Source organism: Gambusia affinis, linkage group LG08, assembly GCF_019740435.1.
Source record: "Gambusia affinis linkage group LG08, SWU_Gaff_1.0, whole genome shotgun sequence".
NCBI lineage: Eukaryota > Metazoa > Chordata > Actinopteri > Cyprinodontiformes > Poeciliidae > Gambusia > Gambusia affinis.
This window is the reverse complement of record NC_057875.1, coordinates 19,546,168-19,566,496: the sequence shown is the minus strand read 5'-3', so window position 1 is coordinate 19,566,496 and position 20,329 is coordinate 19,546,168. Positions and strand designations below refer to the sequence as shown.

General features: G+C 40.2%; 1 protein-coding gene across 1 annotated transcript; it reads left to right on the top strand.

Annotated features, from left to right (window-relative positions):
- The first annotated feature begins 1,332 nt into the window (after nucleotides 1–1,332).
- Nucleotides 1,333–20,329, top strand: hsp90b1 (heat shock protein 90, beta (grp94), member 1). Its single transcript, XM_044124094.1, has 28 exons — nucleotides 1,333–1,521; nucleotides 2,040–2,142; nucleotides 2,860–3,001; nucleotides 3,083–3,199; nucleotides 3,425–3,756; nucleotides 3,893–4,004; nucleotides 4,102–4,227; nucleotides 4,778–4,894; nucleotides 4,985–5,122; nucleotides 5,215–5,292; nucleotides 5,375–5,440; nucleotides 5,531–5,800; nucleotides 5,886–6,131; nucleotides 6,241–6,377; nucleotides 6,691–6,769; nucleotides 6,877–7,036; nucleotides 7,161–7,228; nucleotides 10,614–10,923; nucleotides 12,864–12,899; nucleotides 14,706–14,758; nucleotides 14,901–14,984; nucleotides 15,145–15,251; nucleotides 15,339–15,492; nucleotides 17,451–17,552; nucleotides 17,632–17,706; nucleotides 17,805–17,873; nucleotides 18,015–18,153; nucleotides 19,124–20,329. The coding sequence occupies exons 1-28, from the start codon at nucleotides 1,473–1,475 to the stop codon at nucleotides 19,255–19,257; spliced, it is 3,603 nt and encodes a 1,200-aa protein (XP_043980029.1). The 5' UTR covers nucleotides 1,333–1,472; the 3' UTR covers nucleotides 19,258–20,329.

The following is a 20,329-nucleotide window of genomic DNA, read 5'->3' as shown; positions in this document are numbered from 1 at the left end:
AAATCCACTAATGTTAGTGATCTTTGGGGAGTTTTAACACAGTGGCGGGTCATTTTGACCCGAGGACAACAAGATGGTTAAATATATAATTTGTTCTTTTGTCATCTTACACTCACATCTATCATCCATTTATTTTTTTATACTAGCTTAGTCCTTGCAGGTTTGGAGGGTTTGGTGGAGAGAAGGGAACCATCTCCAAAAGTTAGTTGTCAAGAAGTTAGGAAGCCCCTGGACAGGCTGATAAAACCAGGGTAGTAGAAGTGAAAACAATGAGTAAATCACTTAATGCTTTATTCAACTGGCAGAAGGCAAAATCTCCAGTGAAGACTTTGACAACTCAAAGATATTTTTTATTGTAGTTGCTTTTTAGAGTTGCTAGTTATAGACTGACTTACAGTGTTGAGTCAAAGCACATTGCTTTATAGGACAGACATGTCCTTTTTTGTGGAGTGTGCATTGGGTTTTGTCCTGGTGGTTCCTCCAACGGTCCAAAGGCAAAAGTGTCATATTAATAAACTACATCAATTTTGTGCAGGTGTAAATATGCAACTTTTGCTTTCTGATTCACCTTTTTGATAGATTACAGATAATTGTCATGATTATTTACTTTCTAACTAAACATTGCCATCTGGTGGAATAAGACAAGTAGTGCTCTTAAAATAAAACAAATCCTGATTCATTCATGCATTTACTTGTATATTCTCCAAAATTGAGACCAAAAATGTAGAGCCCAGAGCCAAATCCCGGATAAGTTTATGTCTGTCGCTGAGCACCACTAAACTTTATTGAACAAGCAACCCAATCCTTGGAGATTCACATTTAGTACAGATCAAATAAGCTGCCACCTTTATAAAGAAGACATATTCATCTTTCATATTTGCATATCTGCTATCACCTAATTATGGCATTATAATTCACACACACACACACACACACACACGCACACACACACACACACACACACACACACACGCACGCACACACACACACACACACACACATATAAATATACAATGTAATGCAATGATATTGGCAGTTAAGCATAAACAAAAAAGAGACATCGTTTTTATTCCGTGTCATCAAGCTGCATTTTTTCACTATGATATTGTTCAACAAATCAATCTTTAACTAAAGTAGATTTTCATGTAAAATACAACCTTAATTTTAGATAGTGATGTGCTGAATATTCACTCTTGGCCAATGGTGTCTAGCCACGATTTTCGGTCATCGACTTATGTTGAGGGATCTGATTGGACCGCATGTGCCATATGCTTGGCAGTGATTGGTCCAATGTTGTGCGTGGTGCGCAGCCATTGGTCGACGGTGGTGGGTTTAACGGACTGGGCACGCTCACTCAGTCGAAGAAGTAGCCGCACGGTAACTGCTGTAAAGACAGATCTTCCTGCGCTGTTTCTCCTGCCTTTTGTCTCAGGAGCTGAGCACTCACGGCATCGGTAGAGCTTTATTTCGAAATGAAACGAGTTTGGGTAGTAGGGCTGCTTTTCACACTCCTAGCCTTCGGTGAGTAGTGGGAAGTTAGTTTTTTTATTTTGTCATTGTGGCTCACTTGCTGTTCATAATTTTTTTTAGCTACTTTAGCTACAGCAAGGCTAATGAAAACTTGTCTCTGTGCTTTTCCACCTCGTGTTCATTCATAACAACTCTATTATTTTCTTTATGCATAAATATGAGTATTAAACCTTCAAAACGGCTTATTCCTTGTTGCCTTTCCAGAAGTTTCTGGTTATGGGAATGAAGCCGCACGTTGGCTGCTATGGAGACGGGGAAATCCTAGGGCAGATATGGTTTAATTTTTATTTGAGTGTCACAATAAACACTATTGTGATTCGTTACGGTTTTTCTAGAAGTTTCTATTGGCAACACAATTCATTTTACAGAAAGATATCCATTCTATCGCAGTCAATCGGACTTTCAAGCTAATTTTGTATTTTAAATGATCAGTGTCAACCGTTACAACCGACGCAGAGGTATGGTACGACATGTGTGACAAAAATGTTACTATATCTGTTCCGTGGCAGCTGCTGTAAGGGCTGAGGATGAAGTGGATGTGGATGGCACAGTTGAAGACGACCTGGGAAAGAGCAGAGATGGCTCCAGAACAGATGATGAGGTGGTGCAGAGGTAGGTGCAGCTTATTTACTGAAGAAATTAAAAATGGGCCTTCAGAATAAGTTCAAATTTGTTGTTTCCACTATTGATGTTTAGAACATCATCACTAAAAAGTATTTGGAAATCAGCTATGGGCAGTTTGGTCTTACAGTCATTGATTCAAGTATTTGTATTTCAGTGTTTTGTGGTACTTGTCTTAGAGTTGCAGAAAATGTCTTGCATGGCCATTAAGAAACATTACTGCCATGGTAAAAGGTTTTAACTGCCAATACAGCTCTTGTAGCTAGATGGGAAGTATACAATAAAATTGTTTAAATGGGACTTATGTATTTAGTGTATGAGAATCTTATAATCTAAGCAGAAGTGTCCAAAAAATAAACACAATATCTCTTCTTTGTCACAGAATATTGTGACTTTCAGCAACAGCTTTGCTCATTTTTCTGAATTACTGCAAATCCAAAGCTGACACAAATGTTGTTGTTTTTTTGGTCACACTGACAATCACCCAAATTCAAGGTCAGCTCCCCCAAGCTTGAGTACATGGATCATCAGGGCAGACATGTGAGCAGTGAAAGTGTCCTCTTGCTTTAAGCTACTGCTGTAGATTCTCAGTTCTGGAGAACATGACCATCACAAGCAACTCTAAACAAGGAGTCCAATTGCTTTCTGTTTATGGACGTTTTAAATCTGTTTTGTTTCACTTGCGTTTCTGTATTTGTCTTCCTTCAGGGAGGAGGAGGCTATCCAGCTGGATGGTTTGAACGCTTCTCAGATTAAGGAACTCAGGGAAAAGTCTGAAAAACATGCTTTTCAGGCAGAAGTCAATCGTATGATGAAGCTCATTATCAACTCTCTCTACAAGAACAAGGAGGTTAGTGGGGGGGTGGGAGAGGGTAGAGGAAACCCTGTTTGTGTTACTGTCTGGGGATGCTCACCTGTTCATGTCTTTCAGATCTTCCTCAGGGAGTTGATCTCTAATGCCTCAGATGCTCTGGATAAGATCCGGCTGTTGTCGCTTACTGACGAATCAGCGATGGCAGCAAATGAAGAGCTCACCATCAAAATTAAAGTAAGCAGTGAGATATATTTTAAAGATGTTTAATATTGCTAAAATGTTCAATTCAGTCTCCTCAAATGTGATGGGTTGGAAAGTGCAGGAGTGAATTTTGTACATTTCTCCCCCCAGATTGAAGCAGGAAAATGCTCCTACCTAAGCATCTTTGCTTTAGTATCAGAACTGACGCACTGTAAACAATTAAACCCGTGACATGTCTGTCTCTATTCTCGGTCGCAGTCTGATAAGGAGAAGAACATGCTCCACATCACTGACACCGGTATCGGAATGACCAAAGACGAGTTGGTGAGAAACTTGGGCACAATCGCCAAGTCGGGCACCAGCGAGTTCCTCAACAAGATGACGGAGATGCAGACTGAGGGGCAGTCTACGTCCGAGCTGATTGGCCAGTTCGGAGTGGGTTTCTATTCTGCTTTCCTTGTTGCTGACAAGGTCATTGTGACATCCAAGCACAACAACGACACCCAGCACATCTGGGAGTCGGACTCCAACCAGTTCTCGGTCATCGAGGACCCCCGTGAGGACACACTAGGAAGGGGAACCACCATTACGTACGTTTATTGAGTATTATGTCTGAATAACTCTGTAAACATTTGATTAGTTGTATAGTCACTACTTCAGTTCTCATTCTGCACTAGCCCTTGAACATGAGTGTTTCGCCTCTTATTTATTTATTTTCAAACTCAGACTGGTCCTGAAGGAGGAGGCCTCAGACTTCCTTGAACTAGAAACCATCAAGAATCTTGTGAAGAAATACTCCCAGTTCATCAACTTTCCCATCTACGTTTGGGCTAGCAAGGTGATTATTTAATTCTAACACTAACTTCTGCTATTATAAAGTTGGTGTAGAATATAGAGCAGAGCAAATGTTTTTTTTTTTGTTGTGTACATGTAAGACTGAGACGGTTGAAGAGCCCATCGACGATGACGCTGAGGCAGAGGAACCAGAGAAGGAGGCTTCTGAAGATGAGGCTGAAGTAGAGGAAGAGGAGGAGGATAAAGACAAGCCAAAGACTAAGAAGGTAAGAACTTAAAGTTGAGTTAATCTTATAGTTTATTTAATCTGTACTTCTAGAGTGTTTTCTCCCCTAAAACACCGCAAAGTTAGAGAAGTTTACTCCGTATTAGAAGTGTTCTCGCTTTGCTCATCTGAAACTCTAATAATCAACTTATTAAAAGTTTTTTTTTTTTTCTCTACAAAGTCCACTTAAAAATAAGTGATACATGTTCAACTTGATTGGTAAAAGACTCCAATTGACTGTTGGCTGCTAAATTTTTCCTTAATATAAACAGCTGTTTTGTCCTATCATTTGTTTTTGTTTTGGGGTTTTGTTTTTTTACAAGAGGTTTCCAACCTTTTGGACTTCCTTGACATTTTTTTTCACATCCCAACACTAAAGAGAACTGTACATGCAAACTGCTAGCACTTAAGTGGATATTTAGTTTCCAACCAGAACCAGTTTTTTTCTTACTTTTCCTCACCTGCTGATCTAATCTTTCTGTGCCATGGTGGATTGGTTGGTACCAAAAGTCAGTATTGTATCATTTCTTAAACCATCATTCACATGGTAGGTTGAGAAGACGGTTTGGGACTGGGAACTGATGAATGACATCAAGCCAATCTGGCAGAGACCGGCCAAGGAGGTTGAAGAGGACGAATACAAGGCCTTCTACAAGACCTTCTCGAAGGTATGAACGGTCTATATAAAAAAGGCTTCACACTTGTCTGAAAAATATAAAGACCTGGTTAAATTCCAGTCTCGTTTTTCTCCCCACCAGGACAGTGACGACCCCCTGGCTCACATCCACTTCACTGCTGAAGGTGAAGTTACCTTCAAGTCCATCCTGTTCATCCCCACGTCGGCTCCACGTGGCCTCTTTGACGAGTATGGCTCAAAGAAGAACGACTACATCAAGGTTTGTGAACAAAGCAGAGTTTAGTGTCAACAAACGAGGGAGAGAAAACGTATCCAGGAGTTTGAGCTTCATGTCAAAACTTTGTCGCACAGCTGTTTGTCAGGAGAGTTTTCATCACAGACGACTTCAACGACATGATGCCCAAATACCTGAACTTCATCAAGGGAGTGGTGAGTTGCTGATGGCTGGTTGGTTTATATGATTTTCTTTACCATCTCTTCCTCTGAGACTAAGTGTGGTCTCCTTTGCCAGGTTGACTCTGATGACCTTCCTCTGAATGTGTCTAGAGAAACTCTGCAGCAGCACAAACTGCTCAAGGTAATCTCAAAGTCCTTTGGAGTCTCTACAGTCCTTGAATGAAAAGGCGAAAGAAGTTTGGTTAAAAAACAATTTCTCCTGACTCCATAGGTCATCCGCAAGAAGTTGGTCCGTAAGACTTTGGACATGATCAAGAAGATTGCAGATGATCAGTACAACGAAAAATTCTGGAAGGAGTTTGGAACCAATGTCAAACTGGGCGTCATCGAGGACCACTCCAACAGAACCCGTCTGGCCAAACTGCTCCGATTCCAGACGTCCAACAGCGACACCGTCCTGTCCAGCCTGGAGCAGTATGTGGAGCGCATGAAGGAGAAGCAGGACAAGATCTACTTCATGGCAGGGACCAGCAGGAAGGAGGTAAGTAACGATAGTATGGAGTGGTGGATTGAAGAGTGTTGAAGTGTTAGAAAACTCACTGAAATAATCTGTGGTGTCTTGACAGGCGGAGTCTTCTCCCTTCGTTGAGAGGCTGCTGAAGAAGGGCTACGAGGTCATTTACCTGACGGAGCCTGTGGACGAGTACTGCATTCAGGCGCTGCCAGAGTTTGACGGAAAACGCTTCCAGAATGTGGCCAAAGAGGGTGTCAAGTTTGAGGAAAGTGAGAAGGCCAAGGAGAAGAGGGAGACCCTGGAGAAGGAATTTGAGCCTCTCACTACTTGGCTCAAGGACAAGGCCCTGAAGGACAAGGTTGGAAATTTGCTGTGGTGTTGTAGTTACTTCACACACCGACAGAAATCATGGATCTGGCTCGTTTTTAATGTCGCATAATCAAAATATTTGCCTCTTTTCTCAACAGATCGAAAAGGCCGTTCTCTCTCAGAGGTTGACCAACTCGCCCTGCGCTCTGGTTGCCAGTCAGTACGGCTGGTCAGGAAACATGGAGAGGATCATGAAGGCTCAGGCTTACCAGACGGGAAAAGACATTTCCACAAAGTGAGTGTCAACACAGCTGCATGTCAGAAAATGCCAGGACGTCAAACGCTTTTCAGTTATTCAATTGAAATCTCATTAATTCATTTAGTGGAAGGATACTTGAGATTGAGATGGTATGGACTTAAGCTGGAGTTGGTTCCTAAAGGCCCAGTGAACACGGTCTAACCTCAACCTAATTCCCTGACAAAACATTATAATCTATTTGTTGTGTAATTTCTATTTAAACTTTTCAGCTGTTTTAATTATGTACAAGTGCCTGTAAACCTGTCTTACTGCCACTTGAAGCTCACCTGTATTGTCGTCTGTTCCTCAGTTATTATGCCAGCCAGAAGAAAACACTAGAGATCAACCCAAAGCATCCCCTTGTCAAGCAGATGCTCAACAGAGTCAATGTAAGCTTCTAGCTACCCTTCTTACTGATGCATTGTTGAATGTGTTAAACAGTTTTGACGAAAATATGACGCCACGTCCGACTACTTTTTGTTTCTTTGACTTTCAGGCTGATGCTGAGGACCAGACCGCATCAGATCTCGCAGTGGTTCTGTTTGAGACGGCAACTCTGCGCTCAGGATACCAGCTGGCCGACACAAAAGCTTACGGCGACAGAATAGAGCGCATGCTCCGGCTCAGCATGAATGTTCCTCTGGACGAACAGGCACGTTCGCTGGCTCTTAATCAAATCTTGACTCCCATGCATTAATAATTTAATGACTTGACTGTTAAAGTGCCCATTAAAAATGGCGTCTTTTCCATAGGTTGAAGAAGAACCTGAGGAAGAGCCAGAGGAGCCAGCAGAGGAAGAGTCTGAAGATAAAGATGAAGAAGTTATAGATGATGATGATGACGAAACGGTGAGGCTTCTTTGCGTTGTTTCACATCCTTAATATGTTCTCATGACTCTGAATGCCAAAGATTTCACATTTCTGTGTTTTACCCTGCAGGCAGAGCTAAAGGATGAACTGTGAAGCACTGAAAAGGATGATGTGACAATGGAACTGGAAAGTGGAGTTCTTGTTCCATTGGTGTTGTGTTTAATGTTATCCTGAGTGGGGTCCTGGGGATGGGTTTTTTTTAAGAAGACCATTGTTTGGGTTTTTGTGTCTTTTGTTTTTTTTCTTTTTCTTTTTTTCTTTTTTTTTTTTTTTTTACATTCCTCATGACTGTAAATTTGTTAATATTTAACTGAACTGTTTATGGAAAGATGCAATTCCGTCTATTGATCAAATAAATGTTACCACAAAAATCTAATGGTCTGCTTTGTTTTGGAAAACATAATTAAAAAATGTGTTTTCGATGCAGAAGTGAAACCATGTGGAAAAGTACTACCAAACCATTTTGCATAAAAGATGTCCAAATGTGACTCGGTATGGCATTTTCATGAAATCCCTTCTGCAATCTTTAGATATGCCAAAACTGCCTTGGTTGGATTAGAGATGCTACAATTATTGAACTAAAGAGAAATCGGAGGACTGTAGTTTTAAAGCATGCTGCAAATATTTGGTGCAGAGATGGTTAGAACTGCTAAAGTATTAAAAGTATTACTCTTACTGAAGTAAAAGTTATAGGTGAATAGCTAAGTTCAGAGTACTTTAATATCTGGTTTAAAATGGCAATTTATATGCCAATTCTAGTATTTTTACAGAAGGTCAATTTTAAAATATTTCCGCTGTTTCACAGCGTACAGCTTGTGAAACAAATGGGGTAGATGTCAACAGTTCAGAATATGACAAATGACAAGTTTGGGTACAGTAGAAAGAACCGTCTGCTTATGGATGAAAGAACAGGACTTGGAGAGACAGAGGCCCAATTTCAAGGCATTAAATTACACAGTCAAATTTCTTTTAAGTCATATTTGATATATAGTATTTTTACAGCAAATGAAGGTAACATGCACGGTTACTTAACTTGGCAGTGCCATTTTATAGCACAACGTGGCTGGAAATTACATACTGCTCTAATACAGTGACAAGCTTGACACCATAGCATTCACCTTCAGTATATTTTAAAGGGGTTTGATTAAAATTGGCAGCCTCTTTGTCATATTTTTATTATTTAGGAAACTATTAACGATTTCTCACACCCTGTAGACGTCATCGTCTCTGTGGAGGGAAACACAAACTGTCCTTAGACTTTGTAGTATAATATTACGTCCTGCAGATGGCGGTATAACCCGGATGGGGTCATGTCAGAAACTAGTTGACTCAAATTACTGTACATCAGCAGGGTTGTACATGTATATTACACAGGGTCTAGTACACTTTCCCACTGAAATATCTTTTGTTGAATGTGGTATAGTTTACATCTAGATTTTAATACTTGAGATATTTTGTCTTTTTAAAAATGATTTCACTTACATAAATGCACATTTATTTAGCCAGTCTTAATAATTATGTTTAGTCCTGATCAGTTTCAATATATATCAAAAATTCCTAAATTTGTTCTGCGTTTTCACAGCTAGTTTAATAAGTGTACTATGATATTTGGTAAATATAATATATAGAAAAGAGACACAGAGCAGCTTCAATAAAACATCAAAAAGTTAACAGGCAGACGAACAGAAACAATTGAAAATCTTCATCAGAGTGAGAAAATATCTTGCCTTCTACATAAAAGACGACAGATATAGGGCAAAGAAGGGGAGGGGCATCCAGTAAAGCCTGGGGTAGAGGAAACCCTAGGTACACTTATAAAACAAACTGATACTTGTAATATTAGCTGTACTGTCACAGCTTCACCTTATATTACTAAAAGCTTTCTGATAGTACTTGTTGTACTTCATTTGTAATGGAATACACACCTCATAACCCAGTGACTTAAAAAGCCAGGACATTTGTGCTACTTTTGAACTCTGAGAAAGTGCCACGTTCAAGTCAGAATTTGTGTTGTGTGTGTGTGATTTGTGCATACCTCAGATTTTAATTTGCTGTATCAAAGCTCTAAAATCAATGGATTCTTAAAGTGCTTTTATTAGCTAGTTTCAGGCTTTTTGCTCTATGATAAAAGTCGTTGTTGGTATATAGTGTCTGCCACAGAGTCACTATGTCCTAATCACTTCTGCAGTAGAGTCATTGCTTTTCATCCCCTGTGATTCCAGAGATAGTTCCCAAACTGTCTGGCACTATGGCTTCATAACGAGATTATTTTCTACATAATTAGCATCTAGGGACAACATGCTAATTTAAAATTTTGTGTTAATCCTCCTGCACACTAGTTGCTTTTATTGTTTTATTCTTTCCAGCTGCATAACAGACCTTTCTCCTTGGTAGAGTTTTGTTGAAATAGTTTCCGCTTTACTTCATGGACAGCATTTGGTCCTCTCACAGAAACCAACCGGGTTAAATCCATCTACCCATTTCTGATAAGAACAGTTCTCATATCCATCATAAAGATCGAAGTTAAGGAGCACTTTTCTGATGTGGGTGGCGCGGACAAGTAGTATAATTTCACTCTGCACGGATTAGACAAAACCTACAACTACTTCAAACTTCAATCCGATTTACTTTTATTTTCCTCACATTCTTTGAGGGTGTGGTTTCATAATCTCAACCTAAAATAACAAGATTTTGGCATAAAAGTAAACAAAATAGAAAAACAGTAAATTTGAGCACTGATGCATTTTATCAACTCCCATATTATCAAATGCACAATATTTAAAATCAACATAACAGCTTAATTACCGATGTAAAGACACACACACACACCCACACACGCACACACACACACACACACACACACACACACACACACACACACACACACACACACACACACACACACACACACACACACACACACACACACACAAAATAAATAAGAACGTGAGCATGATGTGATGTCTAGTTCTGCCGGCAGGATCTGACCTCCTCCAGTGAAAATCCATGTCTGACAACACGTCGGCTTCTCTTTCCCATAATTTGTATTTTGCGACTGACTGCAGTTTCTGCGCCGCTGCTGCTCATGTACGCAATCCCTGGATAGGTGGTTACCATGGATTCCTGGGTCACATGCGTGGGTTTCCTATTGCCAGAAGCAGCAGAAGATGCTTGGACCAAAAATCCACAGCCATTTTCATTCAAGAAAAAGAGAGGATCCGCTGTGGACGGCTTGCTGACTGACTGACTGACTGTCTTGGGGGGTGGCCAGACTATACACCGGTTATCCTTATTTCCATCTGGAGGAGGGGGGGAGCTGTTTTTGTCTTGTTTTTGTGTGTGTGATATTTTGTAGAATTCGCAGCAAACCGGTTTTGTCCACATCCAAAGACTGAAAACAGGAATGAGTATAGAAATTCCTGAGGGACTGACGGAGCTGTTACAGAGCTTTACCGTGGAAGTGTTGAGGAATCAGCCCAGGGATCTGCTCGAGTTTGCGTTACAGTACTTCACCCGGCTGAAGGACAGCGAGACCAAAGAGGCCGCCTTTGGCAATGACCAAAATTCGGCCCCGCGATCTGGGAAAGCGGTCAATTTCATTGACGAGGCCATGCAGATCGATTCGGAGAACGGGGAGGAGGAGGACGACGACGACGACGACGAGGAATTCATAGGTAAGCCGATGTGTTTTTTGACACGGCGCGTATGTGCATGTCGAGACATATGCATGCACGGTGGAGTGCACGGCTGGGAGACTGTAGAAACAAGGCGCAGAGATGCTCGCCACCTTGCATCCACCACCGCGCTGTCATTTGCCATATTTGGTCAGAGAGGCTGAGACGTGCTAAACGTGTCCAGCTCTGCATCTCTGGATCAGGCTTTTATTTGGGTTAAGAATGCATTTCGATAACAACAGCTGCAGAACGAAGAGATCTTTCTATTTTTAATTTTATTTTTTTGTTGCCTCGGAAGGTCTCTTTAGTATTTTCAGGCCACTTAACACCAGGCCTATTTAACCTCATTAGCCAATAAGAAGGGGGGTAGGAGGGTGTGAAAAAACAGGAGATCTAAGCTACGCTTAGCTTTAAAGGTGACATTTTCTGTGTCCTGAAATGTGATTGTATTTCAAACATCTGGCAATGCAGAGATGCAAGCAGCAGCAAAACACATCAGAGACAGCATCACAACGAGTGGTGGGGTTTAACAGGGCCGGTCCGACCACAAATAGGGCCCTAAGCTGAATTTATTTATTGCATTTGAAAATAAAACCACCAATCACCAAGCACAGTTTTTCCAACCTCCTCGAGTTTGGTTGTAGAAAAGTTTGGTTGAAGGTGCTAAATGAAGAGGATTATTAATTATTACAATTTGTCTCAGAAGTGAGAGATGAATACTAATTGAGTTGAGTGCATTCTAGTTGCAAGTCGGAAAACAAGAGGAATTTGATCGTTGGTTTGGTGCTGACATAGTCATAAAAGTCAATGGCAGTATTCTGCTCTTAATCCAATCCAATTCACAAACTCAAGGAAAATGTTCTTAAATGGAGATTGTAGAGTGCTTGTTTTTTTTTTTTTTTAGGAACACAAAGACATTAACAAATATTTTACCTGAAGCTTTAATTACATTTTACTCTACCTGGGGGTTTGAGATATGACTGATATCGCCAACTTTCCCAAACAACTATCCCAGGACATTCTTGTTGCATTTTCAACTGGAAATTCTAAAAACAATTCAACATCCAACAAAATGCAACTTAAACTTTGGGTGGTACACCTAAACCCGACCCCATGGTAGAATTTCAAGACTTTTAGCTGTGCTGCAATGTTAAAACTTCTAAACTAAATCAAAGCACTTGCTTTGGCTCCTTTTTCCAGGTTGTTTATTTTTTTCTTTCTTTAATTATGGGATTCTGGTATTTGAAGGTAGCACCAAGAGTAGATGATGGATATTCAAAAAGGGGCACAACTATAAAACAAACAAACAAAAAAAACAAACATAGTTTGCAGTAAATTTGTTGTTAGGCTCAAGCAACAAAAAAATTACTTAACTACACTTGTTGCACTAAATCTTCAATGGTACACCAAAAAATTCAAATCAACAATCGTAATTTTAAACATCTGCTATTTTGGGCAGCAACAGCTCAATTTAGTTGCAGCTTTAATCGACTGACCGGCTGTAGCGCCTGCATACGGGCAGGTGCACCACGTTCATTTGTTAAATCGACGAGTTTTTGGGTCACGCTCGATGTTCATTCAGCCAGCTTCCGCTGTCCACTGCATGACTGGGAAGCTATCAATAGATGAGATTTCCTAATATACATTTCATGCTGATCTATTTTCCAGTTGCTTGGCACTTTTACACTGTGTTACATTTGAATGTTTTTCCGTTTTGTTTTTTTCCCCTCTCATTGAAAGTATTCAAAGACCTTAAATCCACTTCAAAGCAGCTGTCCTCATTCAGGTTTTACCGCGATGAATATGGATCCCTTAATGAGTTAGGCTCCGCGGGGGTATTAGCTGTGAAATCACAGCCACCTAAACCTCTTTTCAATAATAGCTTTCAGAGCAATTCAGCTTATGATGAAACTGAACATGTGGCTTTTCGTTGTTTACAGCACCAGTGATAAACAGATTCATCAGAAGAGCATCGGGTGAGTTACAGTTTGCCGCTTGTTTAAGTTAGTTATTAACATCCTGTGGCTCTGGTCTGTGTCATTTGAAAATCTTTTTTTTTTTTTTTGCCAGTTGTCTTTTGTCATCGCCTCCCTCTTATTACAATAAGGTTGATTTGTAAGAGGCTGCGAAGCTGCTCTGTCTTGAACCTGGTTTATTATGTCAGTGAGTGACGTGGGGGAGGAAATCAGGACAAGTGATGCTTATAATTATCTCTCGCTCACAATAGTGGGGAAAGGTTGTGGCTCTGGTGGAAAGAAGGCTGCAGTTTTGCTGATATGAAACGTTCCACTAGTACTTTTGCTAAATCATGAGCATTTCGGATTGGCTAATGTTGGAGATAGAAATGAAAACCATGTGCAAATAGACCTGCAAAAATGACTTCATTCATTCCTTATCCTGAAAGTTTTCTTACAGGACTGTAAAAAGCATTTTAACAAAATGTTTAACAAAAACGTTTTAACACAATGTTGCTGTTTAGTTCTGTTTGAAACATAGCACAGTTTGCCCCAATGCCTTGCAAAAGTCTCCATATCCCTTGAACATCTTACTTGAGACAAACACAAACCTCAATGTTGAAAAAAATAAAATAAAAAATGAAGGAAATTTAGGTAATCTCAAATTACCCTGAGCACACCATTTCGACTTTGAAACATGGTGGTGGCAGCATTATGCTGTGTGGATATTTAGGACTTAAAGACAAGGAAGATCAGAGGTGATGAAGGGACGCATGAAGCTACACAGGAAGACTTGAGAGTGGGGCTGGAGGCTCCCTTTCCAGCAGGTCAACACTAAACAAATGAGATACAATACAAGCCAAAACACAGTCATAATCAATAAATCAGAATATGCATTCAGATGAAGCCCGTTATCAGATTAAAAATAACTTGAAAATAACAACCTTCAACACAGGTATTAAATATACTTTTTTTTTTTTTATTACACCCACATTTCTGTATTAAATGTTTTTTTTTCCTATTGGTCTTATGAAATGGCCTAATTTCAAATGCAATTTTTTCATTACCTGTTTGCTAAAAAATCGTCATAACTAATGGAAATAATGGCTTTCAAACATCCATCTGTAATTAAGCTACATAATGTGTTTCAATCAGTTGTAAAGTTCCAGAAATAAATGGGCTTTTCAGGAACATTCAGTTTTGTTTTGTTTTTTGTTTTTAATGGCTTTGTATTAACGTGTTAAAATGGCCCAGCCAAAGTCCAGACCTAAATCCAACAGGACTCAAACATCCTAGCCCACAAATGCTCTCTATTTAATCCGATTCAACGTGAGATATTCTGCGTAGAAAAACGGACATAAGAGTTAGTCTTTAGATTTGCAAAGTGTGTAGAGACGTCTGCAAAGGTGACACTATTAAATTTGACTCATTTGTCTTATGACAGATGTATGCCAAGCTTTCTGTTTGTAGAAAATTATGAAAATCATACATAATTTCCCTTACACTTCATTATTATGCACTTCTTTGTGTTGGTCTGTGAAATAAAGTGCCAATAACCCCCCGCCCCCCGAAAAAACAATGATGCTTATGGGTATAATGGGACAAAATATGAAGAAACTGAAGGGCTGTGAATACCTCTAAAAGTTACCGTACTGCATTCAGAGGCATGATAACAGGACAGGGAACAAAGCTATTTGTCTTTACTGTCCACAGGGTTTTGTGCAAATCTGACTAAATGCAACTTGTAATATAGTAAATGTACTTTGAGATTGAAAAAGCACAGCATAGATGTGACAGTATTTTCCTTTGTTTCTATCTGCAATACAGTGTGTGCAGAGGCGTTCAACCCTGACGAAGATGAAGAAGATAAAGAGCCAAGGGTAAACTTCTGTCCACACAGCAATCATACAGATATATCATTTCTCTTAGAATCGGATGACATTTTGGTGAAGAATGTGATTTCTTTACGTAATCATTGACCACTGTAAGACAGTCCCACATGGAATGCATTTTGTCTCGCAGGTTACCCACCCCAAAACTGATGGGCAGAGGCAGAGACTACAGGAAGCCTGCAGGGACATTCTGCTGTTCAAGAACTTAGACCCAGTGAGTACATGACCTGGTCCAGCAGATTTACGTTGCTTGTTTTTCCTCCCTGTGTCATTTCAACCAGTGGTCAGCGGTTTAAGTTGAAATATAGATTTTTTTTTTTTTTTTTTTCAAACCCAAAGAAATTGTAACAGCTTTCTGTTTCTCTCCTTCTCAGGAGCAGATGTCTCAGGTTTTGGACGCCATGTTTGAAAAGTTCTGCACAGAGGGAGAGCACATCATTGATCAAGATGACGACGGGGACAACTTCTATGTCATCGAAAGGTGCTACACGCACTTACTTTTAAATTATTAATTGTGTCTTTCTATATTTTTTTTAATCGTTTATTTCGTGGTTTTGCTTTCGGTCAGTGGGACGTTCAACATCTTTGTAAAGATTGAGGGCACAGAGAAGCTGGTGGGCTCCTATGACAACCAGGGCAGCTTTGGAGAACTGGCGCTGATGTACAACACCCCTAGGGCGGCCACCATAATTGCAACCTCGCCTGGAGCCCTTTGGTGCCTGGTGAGTAAAACATTAGGCACCCGTGCAGGAGCACAGCTGGCTGCTGCTTGCTCAGGTTTTAATGACATACGAAGTGCAGTCTGCTGGCGCAGTTGAAATAAACACCCAGGTTGTTTGTGGCTGTGATGCAGCGTGGTGCTACAGATGGAAATGGCACAGTCAAGACTGGGTAACATAATGTACAGTTGAAGCATTAGCTGACGCAATCTCTTGTTTCTTTCACACTGTTTGAAATGAAGCCAGAAACCTTTTGGCATGGGTTATAGTTAGCATTAACCAAACAGTTCCTGTTTGCTAAATCTCCCCCCGTCCTCTCAAAAAAAGAAAAAGTTCTACTTAGGTCAAACATTGTGCGTACTCTTTCACGAAATTCAAAAACGGTTTGGACCCGAGTGACATTTGTAGGCTGTCTTGCCCATCCACATGCTTTCAGCTGAAAAAACGTTGCCGGTCCAAAAGAGGACAGGGAGAAGGAAGTCACATAACCTACAACATGTTAATATCTGCTTTCATCTGTATAAAATCCAGTGGATGTGAGAATCAGACTAGGGGCATAATATCACTGCTTGATATAAATTTACATATTCACTAAGAGCTAATGAAATTGTAGAAATGACTCAATAGAATTTGGATGTGATTTTGTCGCTAAAAAGTTTCCTGTGGCAGGATGAGCAGTGCAACGGTTCGGTCGGAAGAGAAACATCCCACTTATTCATGACTCAGCAAGGTTCGTGTCCTTAAAGAGCAGCTACCAGCTCTGTTATGTCATCTACGGGAGACGAGGGACGTTGACGCTGAACCCTCTGCTGACCTGAGAGTCTTAGAGTGTGCAGCTTAAGCTGTGAACAAGCAGGAGCTCCTCTTTTCACGATGCAGCCAGCTTTATCTGGGGATGAGCAAGTGGTGCCAGAGAGTCTCTGAGCTAACAGAACATTACAGTGGACATGTTATTTGGCGTCTGACGTGCGCAAGTACTTACCTCTTTATTAAGGCGTGTGGATCTCGAGCCTGTCATGGCGAGTCTTGGCTAGAGGAGGGCGCCCTCTGCAGCTAAAGATACTTTCTGCACTGTAGTTCAATCTATTTTATGTTGACACCTTATTCTTTGCGCAATATTTGCCATGTTTAACTACTGTTACTGTATTGCAGACAGATGGCACAAGAAGGAGGAACGTTTGAGTGCCTCGTTTCTCTTTACCATTTGAATAAATGCTTTTGTTGCAGCAACAACAACAAGAACAAAAAACACAAGCTCATTTTGAGACCTAATGTATATTGTGGTTTCATAAGAGTTGGTGTCTGAAAAAGCAGCAGAACAATCTGGAATTGTAATAATAAGAAGCGTAATGATATATTGAAGCTAGCCAGTGGGTCAACAATTGATGCCTATTTTACAAGTTATTTCAATGCTTTATCGCCATAGTTTCATTTTCACATATTCCATCCTTCTGCCTAATATTTATACTCACTTATACTTGAAGGTGCACGCCCTACAGGTTCCTCCCCCTTGCACTCTGCTGCAGCTCCTACTACAGTTTGCTCCCACTACAGCAAACTGTGCTGAGAACGCAAGAAATTGTTAGTTTTCCTGTAACGTCGGGTTGTTTCTCCACCACTAGCACAGTTGCAGCACACCGGCAGTCTTGAGCTTCAACAATGGTGCAAGCTGAGTGGGGGAACAGTGGGAGCAGCACACACACGAACATGATTGACATGACCTTCCTCCTAGCTCTGATTGGTTGTTTCTGACAGGGAGCAGTGTATTTCAACATTTAGCAGCTGGATCCCTGGTAGGAGCCAGAGTAGTACATTTTTTTAAAATCTGTTCCTGTCAGGTTATTGTGGCAATTTTAACAAATATATAAAAAAATGTAATTTTTAAATACAAAAAAACAACAACACACACCTATATTCATAGGTGTGTTTAAAAAGTTGTTTTATTTCAAACTTTGTTTCAGGATCGTCTTACATTCCGGAGGATTATAGTGAAGAACAACGCCAAGAAGAGGAAGATGTACGAAGCGTTCATTGAAACTCTACCCCTACTCACATCTTTAGAGGTCAGCTTTGCACCACAGTGTCAAACAAAGGGCACCACGGACTCACAGTGAAAGTGCTGATAGCCTGATGTCTTTTCAGGTGTCGGAGAGAATGAAGGTAGTAGATGTGCTGTCCACCAGGGTATACAATGACTCACAGCAAATTATTGCTCAGGTAATTCGTCTCTGCGTTGAGTGTTTTTAGTGATTTTGTCCTCTGTTTTGCACTTGCAAAGTCTGAGTCCGCTTGCCTGCATTGCTGTGTTGCAACAGGGTGATTTAGCGGATTCCTTTTACATCGTTGAGAGTGGCCAAGTTAGGATCACCATGAAAAGAAGCCGGGTAATTTTGGGCGCTTTAAAAATGATTTCCGTGTCCACTTTGCTTTTCGACCTGACTACTGGAAGCACGAGCTCAAAGCGTGTGCTGGAAGCGTGTTTTCGGTTCTGCTTTCTTATCCTTGTGCTTTTTGTTTCTCACAAGACAAAAAAAGACGAGGAGGAGGAAGAGGAGCTCGATATTGCCACGTGCACGAGGGGCCAGTATTTTGGGGAGTTGGCTCTTGTCACAAACAAGCCCAGAGCTGCATCGGCATATGCTGTGGGGAGTGTCAAATGCTTGGGTACATTTTGTACACTTCTTTGATGTACTGTATTAGGGGTCGAGGCAGCCATTCATACTCACTCTTCTGCTATGTTTTTTTTTTCCTCCCCTAACACTGTGTGTGCAGAATTACTGATAAGACAGGAGATATTGTTAAGAACACTCAGACACCAAAAACATGGATGACTGCAGCCATTGTTACTTGTAGAAGTTGATTTTTATTTATTTTTTTTCTAACATCGCATGGCATAAAAATGTTTTCCCCTCCTGAGTGAATAATTTGGGGAACCGCCTTTCACTGCAGATCTGTTGAGATTTGTCTCCACCAGCTTGTCTGAGAAACCATTTTCAATTCTTTCCGCAGATTATTAACTAGAGTTAGGTCTGAACTTTGACTGGGCCGTTCTAATTAGACTTTGATAGAAACCATTGCAGTGGCTGAAGGTTTGGGGGACCTTGTCCTGTTGCTTAGTGAACTTCCACCCAAATCCATCAACTATTTTTTTATTAACTGATCAACTTTTTCTGTCTCTAGCAAAGACAAATGGTCACTGCCACGTTTTATGTCTATTTAATAGTGTACAACGTATTTTTGAATTTGAATTTAAAGTTGACTTTAAACACGCTGATTCTAGTTAGGGGAAAAGGATGTATTTGTATGAATAAAAAAAAACACGGGTCATTATTTTTCCACTAAACAAAGGCACTACCATGCATTGGTTTTTTTCTAAAATATTTATTGAAGTTCAATTATAAGTTGAGGGAACATGAATTTTTGCTAGGTGTTCTGTGAGTAATTCATCAAAATGAACTTTATTTTTTCACCTTCTCCAAATAGGCAGTGCTTGATTAGCATCTTGAATTTGCCTTCACCCCAATAAAAAAATCTTTAATGAAATGTACTCAATATAAAGACTTAATGTTCTACATGACTTTCTATAACTCCCATAAAAATCAAAAGCTGTCTTTCTGTCTTTTTTCCCTCAAAGTCCTGGACGTGAAAGCGTTTGAGAGACTCCTCGGCCCTTGCATGGACATCATGAAGAGGAATATCGCTAATTACGAGGAGCAGCTGGTGGCCTTGTTTGGAAGTAGCGCTGGGATTGAGCAACAGAGCGCATAAAGCGACTCCAATGAACCATGAAGGAGACGGCAGACACAAAAAAGAAAAGAAAAGAAAAATTCTCACTGTGGATGTTTTCCACAACACTATTCAAAACAGAAGAAGAAATGTGAATATCCACTACGCCACATTTGAGTGTCTTACGATTAAGACTAAGATATGGCCCGTGTTAGCAGAGCGTATGACAGAAAGTCACAACCTTGGAAGTTGCTTAAAGCCTGTTTTATTACATTAATCATGACTTTCACTGTAAAGAATATGTGTGCATTTTACATGTCAGAGTCAAGTGCTTCACTTTTTTTTATAACCGAAACCCTTGGTTATGCCTCACCCCATTTTTTTTGACAACGGTATTCTGATAAAAAAAAAAAAGGTGTATTATTGCTTGTAAATTTCTAAATTTTACCAGTCGTAAATAGGACGCCAAAGCTGATTTGTGTTTGGATAATTATGAGCAATTTGGCGCCTTACCTTTGTCAGTAGGAGAAGTCCACATGAACTACAGTGGCATGAAAAAGTATTTGCCTCCTTATGGATTTCTGCCCATTTTGCTTCTTTTTGTCGGACACAAATGTTTTAGATATTGAAACAAATTTTAATATCATGCAAGGATAGCCTGAGTAAAAACAAAATGCGGTTTTCAAATGGCAATTTCATTTACTTAGAGAAAAACGTCTCCAAACTAACTGGCTCCTATGCAACTGAAACTGTAACCGCTTCCCTTGTTATACCTGCATTAGCTATAATTAACCATGTTTTCTTGTAAAATGCCTAATTGTGACTTTACTACTACCAGATGTTAGGAAATCACAAGAAATCGTGTCTGAAGACATGATAGTCATAACACGCAAACAGAAATTTTGAACAATTGAGAACTTTCAACATGTCTACCAAAATTGCTCTAGAACTGCATTGGGAGTTTCCTTCAGCCCTTAACTGAGGGCTCTCTTCCCTCAGTTAATTGCAATGTTCATCATTCAATCATAAGAAAGAATCATGGCAAAAATGTTATCCTTGAAGGTTTCCAAGGCCAAAGCCCCATCTCTTATTATCTTAGTATCTTAACGAACCC